At 33.6% G+C, this 20,061-nt stretch overlaps 2 protein-coding genes and 1 pseudogene across 2 annotated transcripts; all 3 read left to right on the top strand.

Annotated features, from left to right (window-relative positions):
• The first annotated feature begins 462 nt into the window (after positions 1-462).
• LOC132181015 (protein trichome birefringence-like 43) lies at positions 463-5,021 on the top strand. The gene is made up of 5 exons (XM_059594053.2): positions 463-741; positions 3,661-3,832; positions 3,974-4,152; positions 4,259-4,417; positions 4,528-5,021. The coding sequence occupies exons 1-5, from the start codon at positions 482-484 to the stop codon at positions 4,826-4,828; spliced, it is 1,071 nt and encodes a 356-aa protein (XP_059450036.2). The 5' UTR covers positions 463-481; the 3' UTR covers positions 4,829-5,021.
• Positions 5,022-10,559: 5,538 nt separating this feature from the next.
• LOC132182396 (protein trichome birefringence-like 43) lies at positions 10,560-14,691 on the top strand. Its single transcript, XM_059595633.2, has 6 exons — positions 10,560-10,927; positions 11,118-11,289; positions 13,604-13,779; positions 13,867-14,025; positions 14,173-14,499; positions 14,601-14,691. The coding sequence occupies exons 1-6, from the start codon at positions 10,641-10,643 to the stop codon at positions 14,632-14,634; spliced, it is 1,155 nt and encodes a 384-aa protein (XP_059451616.2). The 5' UTR covers positions 10,560-10,640; the 3' UTR covers positions 14,635-14,691.
• Positions 14,692-18,656: 3,965 nt separating this feature from the next.
• The window catches only part of LOC148585801 (protein trichome birefringence-like 43), a 70,651-nt pseudogene continuing 69,246 nt past the window's right edge, over positions 18,657-20,061 (top strand).

Raw genomic sequence — 20,061 nt, forward strand, 5'->3', positions numbered from 1 at the left:
TGGAGTTGAATTGGGATATCTAATTTTTACAAATCGTAAACCATTCAATATATAATGCCCAACGGTTTTCTAAGAAAGATTATATATGCATCCTCAACAACTATGTATACGTAATCACATAATATATATATATATATATATATATATATATATATATATATATATAGGAGAGTTAAATTTTGAAGCAAGAATAATTATAGGCGAAAGCCAAGTGCAGTTTCCAAAAATGAGTCATTGTCATTAAATTAATAACACAATCTCGAAGAGGTAAAATGTTATTAATTGGGGCTTATTTTCGTACAAGATATATATATATATATATATATATATATATATATATATTATAAGTAGATTAATTTGACATGTTTGGAAGAGATTAACATAAATTATACGCATGCCCATATATATTGAAAATCACATACATTTGGAGTTCCACCAACTCCTTTCTTTCTCTCTCTCTCTCTCTCTCTCTCTCTCTCTCATGGGAACCCCAACTTCTTCTTCTTCTTCTTGGAATATTGGCTTTGCACTGCTAGTGCTCTCTCTATTGTACCAAGCAGTGCATGGGGGGGAGCGGTGCAACTTTTACAAAGGGAATTGGATATCTGATGAATCATATCCTCTCTATAATACATCAAGCTGTCCATTCATAGAGAAGCAGTTCGATTGCCAAAACAATGGCCGCCCAGACAAACAATATCTCAAATATCGATGGCAACCCACTGCCTGCAACTTACCAAGGTTATTCATTAATATTATTCATTATTACCTTTTTACTTTTATCACATTAATTATTTGATCGATCTATATATATATATATATATTTGCTTTATAATATTCTTCGATCTTGGAATTTGTTTTGTATTTTTTATCAAATTAATTTTAATTTTTTAACTTCTTTATGGTTTTTGGCTCTACTCGATCGATCTTACTCTACATGCATGATTGTTCGTTGTTTGGGACCAACTAATTGATTTAAAATGAAAGAGACAAGACCTAAGGAAGTGAGAACAAATGAAATTAATTATTACTAGCTCTTTATGCGTACGTGGATATTGTAATTATCTTCCCTGGAAGTTGATTGGTGTTAATCATGGAATATAGTGGGCCAAAAAAAAATACATTAATCATGCATGGTGTGTGAAAGTAGTTGCTTCATATATTCTATCATTTGTCCTAATTAAATGCTTAATTCAATATATTACGACTTTATAGAAATCCCATATATATATATAAATGAACTTGCCTTTCAGGTATATATTGTAATTATATTGGGGCAAGTATCTTCACTGGACGTTGATTAATTTGTATTAATCATGGTGACTGGAGGTAGCGGAAGTTGTTGCTTCCAATTCTGTCATTGGATTCTATAAATTAAAAATAAAATAAAAAGAGAAAAGAGAAAAGGAAATGGCCTTTAATAATACTTTTCCTCATCATGAGGATTGTTTGGCCTTGAAGTTTTCATTGGTTGGTAATGAGTAATGAAAACAAAACAAAGACCAAAAGCCTTAATTTGTCTAACAAACACCATGGAATTGAAAGAAAATAACTTAAACTTTGACATCTTGTAGATCGAGGCTTTAATTATTTCAAAAAACATTGCGTCAAAGGAAAAATATTGATGCTTTATAGTTGATAGTTGATACTCAACCGTACCCCAAGGGAATTATATCTTCCCGTGAAAGAAACATTAATATTATTGAAGCTAGCTAGCTGACTTGTTAACATAGCATTTCCAATATGCAGTGGCGGAGCCAGCCATTTTATATTGGGAGTGCCGCTAAAATTTTTTTAGCGTCTTAAAAATTTATAATTCATACAGTATATGCATCACAAAAAATATCTATAAAAGTTCATAAATATGTGCTTAAATTGCGGTGGGTTAAATGGGGGTGTGCGGGGGAAGAGTTGTTGTGTCTTGGGTAATGGGTAGGTAAAATTGTGAAAATAATTTTTTTTTTTTTAATTTTTAATTTTGAAGGTGCATTGGGTTAAAAAAAAAAAAAAAAAATTAAAATCCTTGGGGGTGCACTTGGGCAATGGGTAGGTAAAATTGTGAAAAGAATTTTTTTTTTTTTTTTTTAATTTTTTATTTTGAGGGTGCATTGGGTTAAAAAAAATATATATATATATATTAAAATCCTTGGGGGTGCACTCCCAAGGATCGAGTAACGTCGCTCCGCCACTGTCAACATGTACCAATTTCTAAGCCCCTTGTTAACATAACTTGTTAACAAGAGAATTATAACTTGTTAACATAACATTTTCATGAGCTTAGTCTTTCGATCGTTTTCTTTGATTTTAAATGATCAACCAAACACGTACATGTGTGTTGCATTTGTAATTGGTTAACGTGCATTAAGATAGAAAAGCGACAAATGAATATTAATTTAATTTGTTGCTTTCTTTGTTGTAAGTGTTGTCCACATTTGGAAAGCCCCAATTGGTTAGCCATTCTGGACCTCACACATGCGTGTGAGCCAGAGCCGCACTCTATATATGTTTATCATGCACTTCACTCAACCCCATTTGTCTTTTTCATCATCACAATATTGTACATGATTCCCTTTTTCTTCTCTTCATCAACTTGTCAAGCATGTGGTTATAATTTTGCTGAGTTTTATGTTTTGTGCTGTGCGTAAGAATTTTTTTGCTCTGTTTTGTAAGAGCTTTATACTTGTAATCTTTAATTAATGAAAACCTTATATTTCTGTTAAAATTAAATAAATAAATAAAATTTGTCAGCTCAACCTCAAGTTGATTGCTCTTAATTAATTAGTTATTTTAAACGTTTAAATAATGAATTTAATTTTTTTTTTAACACTTTCTTTTACTTGTAGATTTAAATTTTCCTTTAATGGGTAAGACCTAACACATAAAATATTTAATTAAAAATAAAGGTGAATTGAATAACAGAGACATGATTCGAACTTAGAATAACATATTAAACTACCCCTTATTATTATAAAAGTTTAAGTTAATAAAAAATGGATGAACTTAATAATTTAATTTATATTCTAATAGTTGTAAGCAATGACATATGTATGAAGATGACAAATTAAACAAAAAATTCACAACAAAACTCTTTACCAAACACACTTGAAATACCGTAATTGTTTTTTGGAAAAATAAAACATTATTTTTTTCTGGATGAATAAGGGTATTTATTTGTCTTAACCAATCATTTGGGAGCTACCATGAAATTCAAAGTACATTGCACTAAATAATTTTATGGCAACTAATTAATATCGAAAATATCAAAAATGTTGTTTGCATTAATTAACATTTGTAGTGAGCAAAACATGTGTAGACAAGCGGATATTTGTTTAGGCCTCATTTATATATATATATATATTGTCCAGTTGGTATAAATTGTGCAGAAATAGAACAAGTTAAGTATATATGGTAAAGGCAATTATGTTGTTAACTTGGTTTGGTAGCTTTTTATCCACAAATATATATAATGATAGACACTAAGACACCACTCTTCTATCTACTAAAAATTCATGATATGTCTTTTAAAATTACCATTAGATTTGTGATTTATAGATTATTATTGAATTTTGATCCAATGGTAAGATTAAAAGTCTCATGCATCAACTTAATTAATTGATGATAAATGAAGGTGATTGGATGAAAGTTTGTTTGTTTGTGTAGATTCGATGGTGGAGATATGTTGTCAAGGCTTAGTGGGAAGAGCATAATGTTTGTGGGGGACTCGTTGAGTTTGAACCAATGGCAATCACTCAATTGCATGCTTCATACAGGTGCACCACAGGCTAATTACACCTTAAGGAGGACTGGGGAGCTCTCCACATTCACATTTCCGGTAACAATTAATTAATAATAATAATTATATATATTATCTACTACGTACGTACCTACTTTTGTTTCATGATCAATTCCTATATATGTGATTCTGATTTTAAACTGAATTTATGTTGGTTTCAATTTAATTATAAATGGACAGGAGTACGATGTTAAAGTGTTGTTCTACCGGCATGCATTTCTTGTTGATATTATAAGCAGGTCTGGTATGGGGCGGGTTCTTAAGCTTGACTCAATTGAGGGCGCAAAAGTATGGAGTGGATCAGACGTATTGATCTTCAATTCATGGCATTGGTGGACTCATACAGGAAGAAAACAACCGTACGTACGTAGTAGTAGACTAGTAGTAGTTCGTTGAACCACTATATATATATATATTAATTAATAATTTATATTTATGTAAAATTAATTAATTGGTTTTTTGCAGATGGGATTATATTGAAGAAGGGAGTAAGACGTACAAAGACATGGATCGCTTGGTTGCATTCGAGAAAGGGTTGAACACATGGGCTCAAGCGGTTGACTCTAATGTCGACCCTACAAAGACCAAGGTCTTTTTTCAAGGGGTTTCCCCAGATCATTCCAAGTAAGAATTGATTGATTAATTAATTAATTTTCTCTTCTCAAATATTCTCATATATATATATATAAGGTCATTGATTCGTTGGCATAACTAATTAATTAATGAATTATTAGTTCAAGTATTTGGGGAGAAGCAAATGGAAATCGGTGCGAGGGAGAAACAGAGCCAGTGGGTGGCCCTACTTATCCAGGAGGTGCAGATCCCGCAGAGGCGGTGGTAGAGAAAGTGATAGGGAAGATGCGGAAGGCGGTCCACCTGCTTAATATTACAACCCTATCGCAGCTACGGAAAGATGGGCATCCATCATTTTACCATGGACACGGCCACGCCGTCATGGATTGCAGCCATTGGTGCCTAGCCGGTGTACCTGATACTTGGAATCAACTCTTATATGCCGCTCTCCTTTACAACTAGCTTGCTTGCTTGCTTCCATCACGCTTTAATCATTTTCATTATTTTTCCAACCAATAATGTTCTTTTTATTATTATTAAAATTATATATTACCGCAAATAAATCAATAGAAAATGGACTCATTATATATGGTGCTTAATTAGAACAAGCACCAAATCGATTATATGCATGAGAAACAATATGCTTCTCTCTCCCTCTCTCTATTTTTTTTATAAGGAAAATATGTTACTAGGAGTACTAACTCTTTTACTAACAGAAAAATATGTTACTAGGAGTACTAACTCTTTTACTAACAGATGAGTAAATACTAACATGGTGTGAAGTTTATTTATTGGTATTCGTAACATTTCTTTTATTAATTATTTTAATCATCTCCAAACTCCAATAAATAAGCTTAGTACTTATATGTTAATAAAAGAGTTAGTACTCTAGTATATATCTTCTAAAAGTAAATAAGGGTAGATGATTTGTGAGAAATGAGAAATTGAGATGATAAGATGAAGATTCATGGACCAACAGTACTCTTTTAGAATCCCTATGGGGATGTGGTTGAGAAGCTCCCATGCATGCAAGCATATCAACTTTATCTCTCTGTTGTTGTCGATATGCAAAAACATATAGAACATGTGCTTTTTAGCCTTTTATTGCTTGTACGTCTTTAATAAACACTCTTTGTTTCTAGTATAAAGCTTCCAATATGCCTGTGGGCTATGGGGATGTGGTTGAGATGCTCCTAATTAATTAAGCATTTCAACTTTATCTCCAAGTTGTTGATACGGCAAAACATATGAAGCATGCGCTTTTATTGCATGTCTTTCTTCTCTCTCAAGCCAAGACAAGCAATTAAAGGACAAATCTTTCCTTTCTCTAACTCAGGCGTAGTTTAATTTGATTCGAGGAATTGACTTCTGGAAATGAATAGCTAATCCTACTATAGCCAAGCTTGAATTGTCTTTTTGAAATAAATTTCATTCGCTGATCTCATAAACTTGCGGTCTTACCTTCGATTTCTTTTCACTAATCCCTTAGGTCCCGCCCCATTTGGTTTGCAGAATAGACTCTTGGAATGGAATGGCTATTCATATGAAATAATCATTCTTTTGTTTAGTAAGGGTCTATTCCCAAGAATAACTAATCCCTTAGGTCCCGTTTAGTTTGCGGAATAGACTCCTAGAATGGCATGATCATTCCTTAAACACTTACGACTGTTTTCCTTAAAAATGTGTGATATGTCAACTGACTGAGCACCTGTATGATATGACCATGCCTACTTTTGTATAACTTGGTTATTGTCCTAATAATCGATTGATAACATGCATCGTATGACATGTACACCAGTACGTGTAGTATAATGGCAATGAGCTTACTATATAAACTTGATTCTATGGTCAAATACATGTGGATGTGATATATAGGCGTTAGATTCAATGGCTATTTCATGACCAGCACAGCTTTAATTGGCAGGTCACTATAGGAAGTACATTATTAGTAGCGTCTCGAACTCGGTCGGGCTGCTAGTATATAGACGGTAGAGTACAATGGTCGAGGCACCGGCATTGTATTACAGGTCCCTTGGGACAGCACCAACCCTGCTGAGAAAGGGTGATGTCTCAGGTAAACCATACATGATAGTTATGACATATTAAAGCATTACTTTTCAGCATTAAAACTCTTAGGCGATTGCCTCTAGAAGTACACGGCTTATTTCAACAAAAAGATATGGAAAAATTACATTTTATCCTCTCAAAGTTTGGAGCAATTTGCAATTCGACCTCCAAAGTTTTAATTTTGGCAATCCACCCTCCCCCAAAGTTCCAAATTTTTGCAATTCGACTAATATTATTACAAAATTCCCATATTGCTCCTAATTTTTATTTTTTTTATTTTTTTTTTCAAAAAAAAAAAAAATGGGGGTGCAAAGATGTCTAGATGGCCAAAGGGGTGGCTGTGATTTTTTTTTTTTTAAAAAAATCTTTTATAGAAAAATTAGGGGTAATATGGGAAGTTTTAGATATAATTGGTCAACTTGCAAAAATTTGAAACTTTTTTTTGGGGGGGGGTGGGGTAGATTGCAATAATTGAAACTTTGGAAGTCAAATTGCAAATCGCCCCAAACTTTGGAGGGGTAAAATATAATTTTCTCAAAAGACATTTTTATTGTGTATTAACAAAGACAACACCTTTCTTTAGACTTTTGTCAAACTGGACGTTTATTTCTGCTCAATAGTAACTGGCTCATGTCGTACCCAACTATGAGGTTTACTTATTAAGTCTTTAAAATTTTGCAGTTATTACATCTTGTATGAACCCTCTTTCTAGGAAGGGAGAGTGGCGAGGTTGTCACTTCGGATTTATTTAAGACAAAGATCTTCATGTTGTTATCAGGTTATTTGTATTCCTATTAGTTGCTCAATGTCTATTTTCGAGGATAGTATATGCTTCCTTTATGGTTATTAGATTCTTCAGATTTATTTTACTTTCCTATATGTTTACTCTGATTACACTTAGAGGGGTGGTTCCCCAGTTAGCTACCCATTAGCTATATTAATGTAATTGCCAGTAACCATACTAGACTGGTCAAGGTTAGATTTGGGGGCGTTATGCTAAAATAAAATGTAATTATCTAAACACATATATAATCATCTAAACACAAATCTAATAATCTAAAAAAAAAAAAAAAACTATTAATAATATATATTAAAAGATCTAAATACCTAATGTAATCTAATTAATAAAAAAATTAAGGGTAGATATATCAACACGCCAAAATTTTTATCTCCCCAAGTTTTTTTTTTTTTTCGAAAATTTACTCTTTGGGTCAATCAAAATTTCAATAAAATCTCTACCGTCAAATTTTTTTAACTGTCGTTATATTCTTTGAAACACATTGTTTTGCCATGTCAGCATAATAATTTTTTATTATTGAATTTAAAAAGTAAATAAAAATTAATAATTTTTTTTTGGGTAAAGTCCACATACCCCCCTCAAACTACCACCAAATTGATAGTCCCCCCTAAACTTTCAATTGTGACAATGTCCCCTTCAAACTACCAAAACATTGTCAATGTCCCCCCCCAAGACTAGCAATAAGACAAAAATGCCCCTATAAATTTCTCAATAAGACAAAAATACCCCTATAAATTCAAAAAAAAAAAAAATTGATTTTTTTAAAAAACGAAAAATTTTAATTTAAAGATAATATTAAAAAAAAAAACAAATTTTTTTAAACAAAAATTTTTAATTTTTTTTAAAACGGAAATTTTTATTATATATATATATATATATATATAGTTTTAAAAAACAAAAAATTTCATTTTATTAAACGAAAATTTTATTTTTTTAAACGTAAATTTTTATTTAAATAAAATTATAAAACAATTTTTTTTTTTTTTTTTTTTGCAAAAAAAACGAAAATTTTCAGTTTTTATATAAAAAAAAAAAATCGAAATTTTTTTAATTTTTTTCTTATAAAATTGATTTTTAAAAAAATAATAAAAAAATTGGCCATCTTTTGGATTTTTTTTTTTTTTTTGGTTAGTTTTTGGTTTTTTCTAGAAGTTTTTTTTTTTTAATTATAATTATTATTATTTTTTTTAAATTTTAATTTTACTAAGGGTAATTTCGTCATTGTGGGGAACATTGACAATTTTTGGTAGTTTGGGGGGGACATTGTCAATTGAGTGATAGTTTGAGGGGGTTATGTTGACTTTTCCCCTTTTTTTTTTTTATTTTTTATTAAATGAAGGGGTGGCCGAAAGCCACTCTTGGCCACCCCAACCATTATGGGTGGCCGGATGCGGGCCACCCTAAACCACCTAGGGGTGGCTTGTGAGTCACCCCTGGGATGGCTCCTAGGTGGTTTGGGGTGGCCGGAAGCCATCCCTTCTATTTATTTATTTATTTTTATTAATTTTTTAAATTAAATTAATAAAAAATTATTATAGTGACGTCGCAAAATGGTGCGCTTCAACCAATCTAACGGTAGTTAAAAAAATTTGATGGTAGGAATTTTCTTTGCATTTCGATTGACCCAGAAAGTAAATTGTCGAAAAAAAAAAAAAAAAAAAAAAACCTATGAAAATAAAAATTTTGGCATGTTGACCCAATAACTTTAGATATATTTACCCAAAAATTAAAAAACATATATATATAGAGAGAGAGAGAGAGAGAGCTGAAGGGGGGACAGGGGGTTGTGCGCCCTCGTGCACTCCATCAAAAGTGACGTGTCATTGCTAAAATGGTTTTTGGCGGGGGGGGGGGGGGGGGGGGGGGTTTGCACGCCACATGCACTCCATCTGCAGTGACACATCACTACTGATACGACGTTGCCCAGTAGTGGAATGTCGTTTGAACAGTACACATGCATCACCAATTGAAATGGTGATGCGTGTGTCAATTCCAAACGACGTCGCCCTAAATGGTGACGTGCGTGTCTGTTGAAATGATGTCATTTCAACAGTGCCACAACGTCCTCACAATGACATCATGTCACTATTCAAATGAAGTCGCCCAATAGGGCGATGTCATTTGAAGCCCAAAATGACACCTCTGAGAGGCGTCGTTTGCACTAGGAAGTGACGCCTCTTAGTGTCGGTTTAATAAAACAACTCTTAATGACACCTCTGAGAGGCGTCGTTCATTGTGTAAATGATTGAGAGGTGTTGTTTGCACTAGGAAGTGCCGCCTCTTAGTGTCGTTTTAACAAAACAACTCTAACCTAGGCGTCACTATTTCATAGTTTTTTTGTAGGAGAGAGTGAAAAATGATTTACAAAAAATAAAAATAAAGAAGAAACATTTTACGGATGACTAAAATATTCTTGGTCAATCGAAAAAAAATGTTTCGGTTTAACTAAATTTTTCAGTTGCCTGAAACACGTGAAAATGTTGAAAAATATTTTTCTGAAAAATGATCGGACGCCTAACTAAAAATTACATAAAATAAATAAATAAATAAAAAACCCATGACCCAATAAAATCTTTATGAAGGGATATCTTGTAATAATTAAATTTTCATCCCAATATAGTAAAATTTGTCAGCCACATCTCTGTAGAGTGTAGGCATATATACCTGTACAGATCGAGACAAAAGAAAGTGTGTCCATGCATGGTTGGCCCGTATACATCTTATCATCTCGATCAGTCTAACAGGATATGGACCATATTTAAAAGTCGGTCCTTGATCTTATCATCTCATCAATTTCTCATTTCTCACAAATCTTCTCTTACTCAATTGTAAATTAAAGCCCCTTTAAAACTCACAAGACTATGCCACCGACTAATTATCGATATAAAAATCTTTCCTAACTAAAATTTTAGATGTATTATTAATTTGGACATGCCGTTTTCAATTTGTGCAGATAGCAACCCTTCACGGGCTCTAAAATTATATTTTATTTGTAATTCCACCTAATGGAATTTGTAAGGCTAAGTTTAATAAAAATGGCCGGTACTGAGAGAGAGAGAGAGAGAGAGAGGGGCAGAGGAGAGATAATCTTAAACGCTTTCCATAAGCCAATTATTAAATAAAACTTTATTATATAAAATTATTGTTATCTTCTGAGTTGGGAAAGAATCTGTCTCTTTCAAAGATGATGATTGATGAATAAGTGGGTAGATGTTCATAAAACCACATATTAAAAATATTTGAAGTTATATATAAAGAAACTCACAAAAAAAGTGACAAAAAAATAGGGAAAAGATCCAAGTCTATAGATTAAAGGTAGGTATTTGTTTCAAAACCACATATACAGCTTGTAGCCTCTCTAGCTGTTTGGAAAACCAGACAGTAGATTAGAGTAGAGACAACATCAACATGGGTGGTGGTTTTGTTGTAAGACTAGTACTGTTGCTGATGATGATCTCAGTAGTTGTTGTGGAGAAGCAAGCTGTAGAAGCGAAGCTTATGAATAGAAAGAGTAGTACTAGTAGTGGGTCCTGCGATTTGTTCCGAGGAAGATGGGTTTACGATCCTTCTTATCCCCTCTATAATTCTACAGACTGTCCATTCATTCTCAAGGAGTTTGATTGCCAAAAGAATGGTCGACCAGATAAGGAGTACGTCAAATACACATGGAAGCCCTCTGCATGCAACTTACCAAGGTACCTACCTACTACAACTTTCATTTCATAATCTTTAAATTTATTCTTAATTTATAATTATGATTTAAATTAAGCATATATATTATAAATTAAATTAATGATCATAATTAATTAAATTATATATATATTGTCACCGACAGAATTGAAGGGTTTATAATTAATTAATTAATTAATTTAATTGATCATTTAGGTTAGATGGTGCAAAATTTGTGAGAAAATATAGGGGGAAGCGCATCATGTTTGTAGGGGACTCACTGAGCATGAACCAATGGCAGTCACTGACGTGCATGCTTCATAAGCAACTACCCAACGCTAAATACACATTACTCAGGACTGGAGGCGTCTCCACCTTTACATTTCCCGTATGCTTCTTTTCCTTAGCTCAACGCACATTTATCATTCTTCTTGCACATATATATAAAATTTAATATTCACACCAATTTTGAATTTTGAAAATGATGAAAAAGGAAAAGCAATATTGTGATGGATTGGAGGGGTTATGGTCTTGTACTTATAAATACTCATAACCTATATGACTATATGACTCACTGCAATTGGTTCCCTCAAACTAACATTTTGTTTTCAATGGCATCATGGGTCACATTTGGTCGTCAATTGTGACAGAAATTGTCACAACTGAGTTGCTTGTGAGAAATTAAGGCATTTTTTTTCATGTCATTTACCTATTTAGTTTTAATTGAACTTCTTTCCGCAAAACTAATACCTTATTACCCACAAACTATGTTACGTGCTAGCTAGGCACATGCCATCAACATTTAATTTAATTTTTTTTTTTTGTTTTGAGAAAAACATAACATTTCATTCAATAATACCATGAGCATAAAACTCTTACATCACAGAACAAAGCTCTGAAGCAACCACATCATAAAGTTACAAGATTAACATGTTTAGTACAAGATTCGAGACCAATCTGCTAACCCATGACTAAAATCAGATTTAATACTAAATCTGTGATAGACAGACTCAATCAAATGCATGGATAGCAATTATTTCTCGACCCTGAGAGTGGAAAGACTCTCTTGCCGAAACTCTTCCTCCTCGACCGGAAGGCCAGGATAATGATCACATCCATAACCCAAAGGTCTGGATCAAAACTAACTAACCCGAAGGCGACATAGATCGAGTGAGAGAGGAAAGAGCCTTATTACAAGCCGAACAAAACAGAGAAATTAAACAATACACGGAAAAAAACACGCCCCAAAACACAAATACATCTTAAAGAAGCAACAAAACATGGAAATAAAACAAGAAACAACACACTCCGATCACGCATACATCGGGAATCGTAAACCGGAGGGGCGTTGGAAGTTCATCGCAGCGGGGATGCGTCGAAAGGCCCAACAGTGAATGGTGGGTGGCGAACAGGCACGGAGAAGACCAGCAAAGCAAGACTTGAAAACAACCACAAACAAGAAAAAAAGGGAAAAACAACAAGGAACCACCAAAACAGGGAAAAGGAGCACAAAGTTGGAAGACGGTAGCCGGAAGGGAGTCGGACCCGTGCAGGTTGAAAACCGTTGCATAAGGGGCGTGGGAGCTCGACGCGGTGGGGACGCATGAAAGAAAACCCTAATAGCGGGTAGCGAAGCGGTGACACAGGTCGGCGGTGACTACAGACAAAATCCACTGGGGGAGGGGGGGGGGGGGGGGGTTTGAAAGAAAGCCCCCCACAAGCCGAACCCACAAAGAGCCCAAAACAAGGCCAAGGAGCTCGCTGCAGAAAATGAAGGTGGGGGAAGAAAAGCAGCAAGGAAGGGGCAAAAACGAAGAAAACAGAGGGGGAAAGGACTGGCAAGGAAGGGGAAGCGAAGAGGCACCGAGGCTAGGGCATCAGGTAAATAACTAGCACCGGAGCAAAGAGGACGAGGGGAGGAGGGAGGCAATCAAACGGCCAACCCTCCTCCCCTGTGTGGCTGAAGGGTTTCGCTTTTCTCTCTAGCGGCTAGAGAGAAAAGAGACGAAACCCTCATACCATGAACATTTAATTACCATCAAATTTGATGCTAGGTACATGCCATCAACATTTATTTACCATCATTGGCTTTGTCTAATGATGCTTTCATTGGGTAGTTATAACAATAAACATTGTTGCATTCATCTCAACACCGAGAATTAATTTTTAGTGCGTGCAGCTCGATCTAGTTCAATGTTTACCCAAGAGTGTGTCAATTTGAAAGTCTAGAGAGGATAATCAATTGCGCACACAAATTTTTAAAACATATATATTGTATAATAAATTAAGTAGGCCTATCAATACAAACATTATTATTCTTTAAGTCACATTCGCTTTCAGGGTCCATTAACGATCCCATTTACTCTAACATGGGCGGGCGGCCTGCAATGAGTTATAACATTATTATTCTTTAAGTCACATTCGCTTTCAGGGTCCATTAACGATCCCATTTACTCTAACATGGGCGGGCGGCCTGCAATGATGGAAATTAATTAATTAATTATATATATGTGTGTGTGTGTTATGTTTGGATGATCTGGTGATCCAAATTTGGACGGAATACTCAAAATTTACTTTTCTTCAATTAAGCTTCAAATTAAAGGAAATCGAGGTTGGTATAAATTAATATTTCATTGTAAGTTGGTCATTAATTTACTTTGAATATCATCGACTAATGCAGTACTAGTACTACAACTTTGCAGGCATATGATGTTTCGTTGATGTTGTCCCGCAATGCCTTCCTAGTTGACATTGTAAGGGAAAAAAGTGGGCGGGTTCTATCTCTAAACTCAATATCAAGTGGGAATTTATGGAAGGGATTTGACGTATTGATCTTCGACACGTGGCATTGGTGGCTTCACACTGGGAGAAAACAACCGTACGTAACATATCTATATATTTCAACTAATTAATACTTCCATTTTCTAATTAAGTAAATAAATTGATTGATTGGAAATTCATGCAGATGGGATTATGTTCGATATGGAAGGAATACATACAAAGACATGAATCGGATGGAAGCGTATGAGAAAGCATTGAATACATGGGCTCAATGGGTAGAAGCCAATGTGGATCCAACCAAAACTAGGGTGTTCTTTCAGGGTGTTTCTCCAGATCATATGAAGTAAGTTAATTAATATATATAATAATAATTGCTTTATTTATTTATTTTTATATATATATATATATATATATATATATATATATAGTTTTCTTTAGTTATTTTTTTTTTAATTTTTTATTTTGAATATTGTTGTTATATAATATGTAGTGAAAGTGAATGGGGGGGAGAGGCAAATATTGGGGGTGCAGCAGCAGAGAAGTACTGCAGCCAAGAGAGGGTACCGGCGGTTGAAGAAAAGTATAACGGAGTTGCGCATCCGGCACAAATGGTCCTGAAAAAGGTGCTGGCGGGAAGAAAGTCATTAAAGGGAGTGGTGGATTTGCTGGAGATAACAAGGCTTTCACAGTTGAGAAAAGACGGCCACCCCGGAGTCTACGGGTATGGAGGGCACAGGGGCATGGATTGCACCCATTGGTGTCTTCCCGGAGTTCCTGATACTTGGAATCAACTCCTCTACGCAGCTCTCTTTCATATGTACGTACGTTATTATTAATTTCTCTGCTGCTTTATTTATAATTCACTCAAATTATCTTCAATTCTGAAATTAATTAATTAATTAATTTCCATCAATGCAGGCCGCCCGCCCATGTTAGAGTCAATGGGCTTTAATAATGGACCCTGAAAGCGAATGTGAGTCACTTAAAGAATAATAATGTTTGTATTGATAGGCCTACTTAATTTATTATACAATATATATGTTTTAAAAATTTGTGTCATGTATTATACAATATTAATTACATGTATATCTTATATATGAATAATAAATTTTATTGAAAGAAATATATATATATATATATATATATATATATATGACAACATGCAGCTGGAAGACTTTACAATATTCCTACAAATACCTGCGGATAAATTTTGTGATTAAAGAAACCAAGGCAAATCGTATCCGCATGAACTAGGCCTCAGTAGATGTTATCTTCCACCAAACAATTTCAATAACTAACATATTCAATACACAAATGAAAAATAAGCCAATATGTATATATATATATGCACCATAAAGTATTAACACTATCATACAAGCACCCATGAATATTTTTGCATGTCCACATTCTGGGGTTGAGGGAATTGGTGAAAGATACAACTTTAATGAGTAATGTTAGGGACTATCTTTTTATTCTCCTAAAGCTGATGTGGCTTTCAAAATCACCATTGGATTAAAATTAAAGTATAATTCATATAAAATTTAAGGGAAAAATGTAAATTCAGTCCTTGAGGTATACCGAATTTGCAATTAACTCCTTGTGGCATTAAAATGAACTCAAATGTCCATGAGGTATGCCCAAAAAATAATTTAGTCTCTACAGTCAAATTTTATTCACTGACTTAACAGATTCTAATAGCGTAAAACATTAGAGCCAATATAATTGTGATACTTGTCCTATTTAAGTCAGTGTCATACTAAGGTGATTTGTTAAATTAGTAGACGTAATTTGATTGTAGAGACTAAATTATATTTTTGGCATACCTCAGGGACTTTTGAGTTCATTTTGATACCACAGGGAGTTAATTGTAAATTAGGTAAACCACAAGGACTAATTTTGCATTTTTTTTCAAAAGTTAATAGCGATTTTAAAAGCCACATTAGCGTTAGAAAAATAAAAAGAGAATAAAAAAATGGTCATAACATTACTCAATTTTAATACATCTTATATCACTTAAAATAGAGTCTTCTAATTGGCCAATGCATCTTTAGAGGCAATTTAAAAAAAATGAAAAATTACAGTTTACCTCCCTAAAGTTGACAGCGTTTTTCAATTCGAACATCAAAGTTTCAATTTTTGCAATCCACCCCCACAAAGTTTCAATTTATTTCAATTCGACCAATATTATCCCAATATTTCCATACTGCCCCTGATTTTTTTTTTAATTTTTTATTTTTTATGAAAAAAAATAAATAAATTTGGGGGGTGCAAAAATGGCCAGATGGCCAAAGGGGTGGCCGAAATTTTTTTTTTAAATTTTTTTTATAAAAAAAATAAAAATAAAAATTATGGGCAATATGGGAAGTTTTGGACACAATTGGTCAAATTGCAAAAAATTGAAACTTTGGGGGGGTGGATTGCAAAAATTGAAACTTTGATGTTCGAATTGAAAAATGCTGTCAACTTTTGGGGGGTAAACTGTAATTTTCCCTTAAAAAAAATTATTAAAAAAAAAATCAGTGAACGAAGGAAAATAGATTTGTTATTTTTTTATATCATTTACACAATAAATGACATAAACCTATTTACGTCGTTTCACTAAATAGGTGTCGTTTGTGGCTAAAACGTTATAACAAAATATTGGGTAAAGTCTACTTAACCCCCTCAAACTATCACCCTAATGACAATCTACCCCTCAAACTATCAATTACGACAATTTACCTCCAAAATTACTAAAATAATGACAATGTACCCTCCAATACTAGCAAAATTACAAAATTACTCCTATAAAATTTTCAATAAGACAAAAATGCCCTTAAAAATTTGAAAAAAAATTAAATTAAATTTTAGTATTTTTGTTTTTATTTTAGTATGGGTAGTTTTGTCATTGTCTTAGTAGTTTGAGGTGTAAATTGTCCCAATTGATAATTTGGAGGGTAAATTATCATTGAGGTAGTAGTTTGAGGGGGTTAAGTGGACTTTACCCAAAAATATTTCTCAACATTGTGTATCTCGCCCAAGCTGAAACAACTTGGAAAAAACGATAGTAATTGATTGGTATCGTTTTTTTGCCAAAAGTAGTGGTCTTTAGAAAACAACATTAATTGTCCCGTTTTTTTTTCAAGTGCCCAGTACAAACATCAAAATCAACTCAAAATAAGGTCCCCTATAGCACATATATAACGAAATTCTACAAACTTGAACAAAAATTTCTCGGACACCTCCAAGTTTTACCTCAGGATTTGAAAGGGTCGTCAATTTACCTAAAAAAGTGAATAAAAGTTTAGTGAATTTTACCTTAACAAGTAGAAAAAATTAATAAAGGAATGAGATCAAGCCATATATATATAACAGTTTCATTATTTCTTGACCACCCATAGGCCAATGGTTCTGTGTCTTTTTCTATGAGCAAAAGATGAAACCAAACATTTCTCTATCTTTTTAGACTTTGTTGTTGTAGTATTCAAATTCACTTTTCTTTTCATTTCTCTTATCTTGTTGGCGCATAGTACCAAGTGGGGGGATATATGTATTATGTATATGGCATATATAGCTTTCTGGTGATTCTCAAACCATTACTCATGGAAAATATAATGCATGGGTTAGATTTTGTGGGTGCTCACTCTGTTGTGTACATTCCTTTCTTGATCTATAATTGTTTTGATTGTGTACATTCTTATATTATTTGAAGAAAAAATTTATAAATTTATTAGGAAAAAAAAGTAGGCATATCTCCATCAAATTATCATCGTATTATCAAGATAAATGTTTGTTTTCATATTCCTACACATCTATATTGTCCATCTCGGTATAAGAGATGTATAAATTCACCATTGAATTTGTAAAATTCACATGTGGATTTTACAGATTTAATAGTAGATTAAAAATTAAAAATTAAAAAATTGAAAAAAAAATTAAAAAAGAACAAGAAGATAGACAAAAGAGATGTGTAAGAGAATGACATCAAACACGTTACGCATCTCTATTGTCAATGTCCCTACCAAAACTATCAATTATATCAATGTCTACCTTAAACTACCAAAAAATGTCAATGTCCCGCAATGATAAAATTACCATTCATAATTTTTTTTAATAAAAAAAAAAAAAGAAAAAGAAACCAAACATAATGAAAACCGAACCATCCCCTTGATTTTGTTTTTTTTTTATAATTATTTTTAGTTTTATTTTTTCTTTTTGAATTTATTAAGATATTTTTCTCTTATACATGGGGAAGGACGTACATTGACATTTTTTTGATAGTTTAATAAGGACATTGGCAAAATTGGTCATTTTGGGAAATATTAACAATAGAGTGATAGTTTGAGAAGGTTACGTGCACTTTTTTTTTTCAATTTGTTAATTTTGTTTGTTTATATTTTATTATTATTTTTTCTTATGATAAAAAATAAATAAATTAAATTAATTTAAATTAATTAAAAAAAAAAAAAAACTCAAGCCAAGCAGAACTCGAGCTCGTGCTTGTACTGTTGTGCACGATTTTGGTCTTGGCTAGCCGAGCTGAGCCCCTATTTTATAGCTTGTGTAAACTGTAAACAAGCTAAACTTGCAAACCCAATACCCGGCTCGGCTTGTTTATAGTATAGATTTGAAGCTCCTTTTAATTAGAGATGATTAGATTAGGCATGGCGCATGGGCACAAATATTATTTGAATGTGGTTTCAATTTGACCGGCCTGGTAAAGGAAGCATGCAGTGGATGGAGTCGAGGGTTTTGGCAGTTTTGCATCATCAAACTCTCCCCATTAAACTTATGAAACTCCCATCCCAGCCCTCCTCATTTTGCACGCATGTTTGTTATATCAAACTCAACTCTCTTGTCGTTCATAAATGAATGAAGGAAGCATGAAAAGACCCACATGCATTAGATATTTGAAAGCAAGTTTCCTCAATTCCACCCCATATTTTTCATACCCATTTTCTATAACAAACACAAACACTTGGGGTGCAATCAGCAATGGCTCACAATAGTACCGCTCTTGCCCTACTACTCCTGGCTCTACCGTTGTTGCAGGTGCAGGTAAACGGGGATGATAGCAGATCAGGGAGATTTGAGAGGGAGAGATGCGATGTGTATGAGGGACGATGGGTTTATGACAATTCATATCCTCTTTACGACTCAACTCAGTGCCGCTTCATAGAGATGCCATTTGCCTGCCAGAGGAACGGTCGCCCCGACCAACTCTACCTCAAGTACAGGTGGCAACCCTCTACCTGCAACTTGCCAAGGTACACCATTTTTATGGTTTTTTTTTCCTAATTCCACTTTGCTTTTATAGTTTCTTTTTATCTTTTGGTCGAGTAATACTATAAGTCTTCTTAAAGTCATCTCAAATGTGATATGACTTTTAAAAATCAAAGTTGAATTTGAAATGTGATTTATTGACTTTTGATCTATTGATGATTTTAAAAGCCACATTACATTTGGGATGACACTAGGAGGACTCTAAGAAGACTTATAGCATTACTCATTTTTGTCATGTTAGAGTAGAATGAAAGATATTCCTATTTAATTCCTAACATGGTTCATATTTCCATCTTTCCTGAATTATAAAGTCCCTTGAACTATCAATTGTGTTTAAAAAAGTCTCATAAAATGACCGGTGAGACACTTAGATATATCAAACTATCATTTTGTGAGAAATAACCCATTCGGCTAACCTCTATTGTTAGGTTGGATGGAAAAGTGGTCACATGTCATTTTCTTTTTTTGTCACTCTTCTTGTAATGCCTTTGTTTTTCTTTTTTAAAGCCAAAATAATAATAATAACAACAACTAAAAAATACAAAACCTAGAGGGTGGTTCAGCCACCCCATGAGGTTAGATTGGCCACCCAAAATCAAGGACGGGTTGCCGAACCACTCCCCAATGTGTGGGAATGGCTCGTGGCCACTCCCCATCCACCTCTGAGGATGGCTCGTGGCCGGAAGCCATCCCTAGCCCATGGAGGTGGCTCATGGCAACCTGTTGTTACCATGCACAATAATTGATGAACAATATAGAATCGAAAAGAGAGAGATAGTCGAAACATAGATTTAACGTGGTTCGACAATGTGCCTACGTCCACAGAAAAGTGGCTGTATTTTACTTTTAATGATTCAGGGTTACATCATAACATATATATATATATATATAGGAAAAACCCTAAACCCTACTTCTACAGACGTATTAAGGAAATCTCCAAAATAGCCCATACCGTACCGCGCTCCTCTCCCGTCTACTTGGCCTTCCATTGAAATTAATATGAGCCACTAATTCCAACAATCTCCACCTTAGCGAGTATTCACCTCTTCAATGATAATCATTGGATTCACCTGGAATTGATAGGTTTAGGGATGCCGCCACCTTTCTCTTCTCCTCT

This window comes from Corylus avellana, chromosome 5, assembly GCF_965113065.1.
Source record: "Corylus avellana chromosome 5, dhCorAvel1.hap1.2, whole genome shotgun sequence".
Lineage (NCBI taxonomy): Eukaryota > Viridiplantae > Streptophyta > Magnoliopsida > Fagales > Betulaceae > Corylus > Corylus avellana.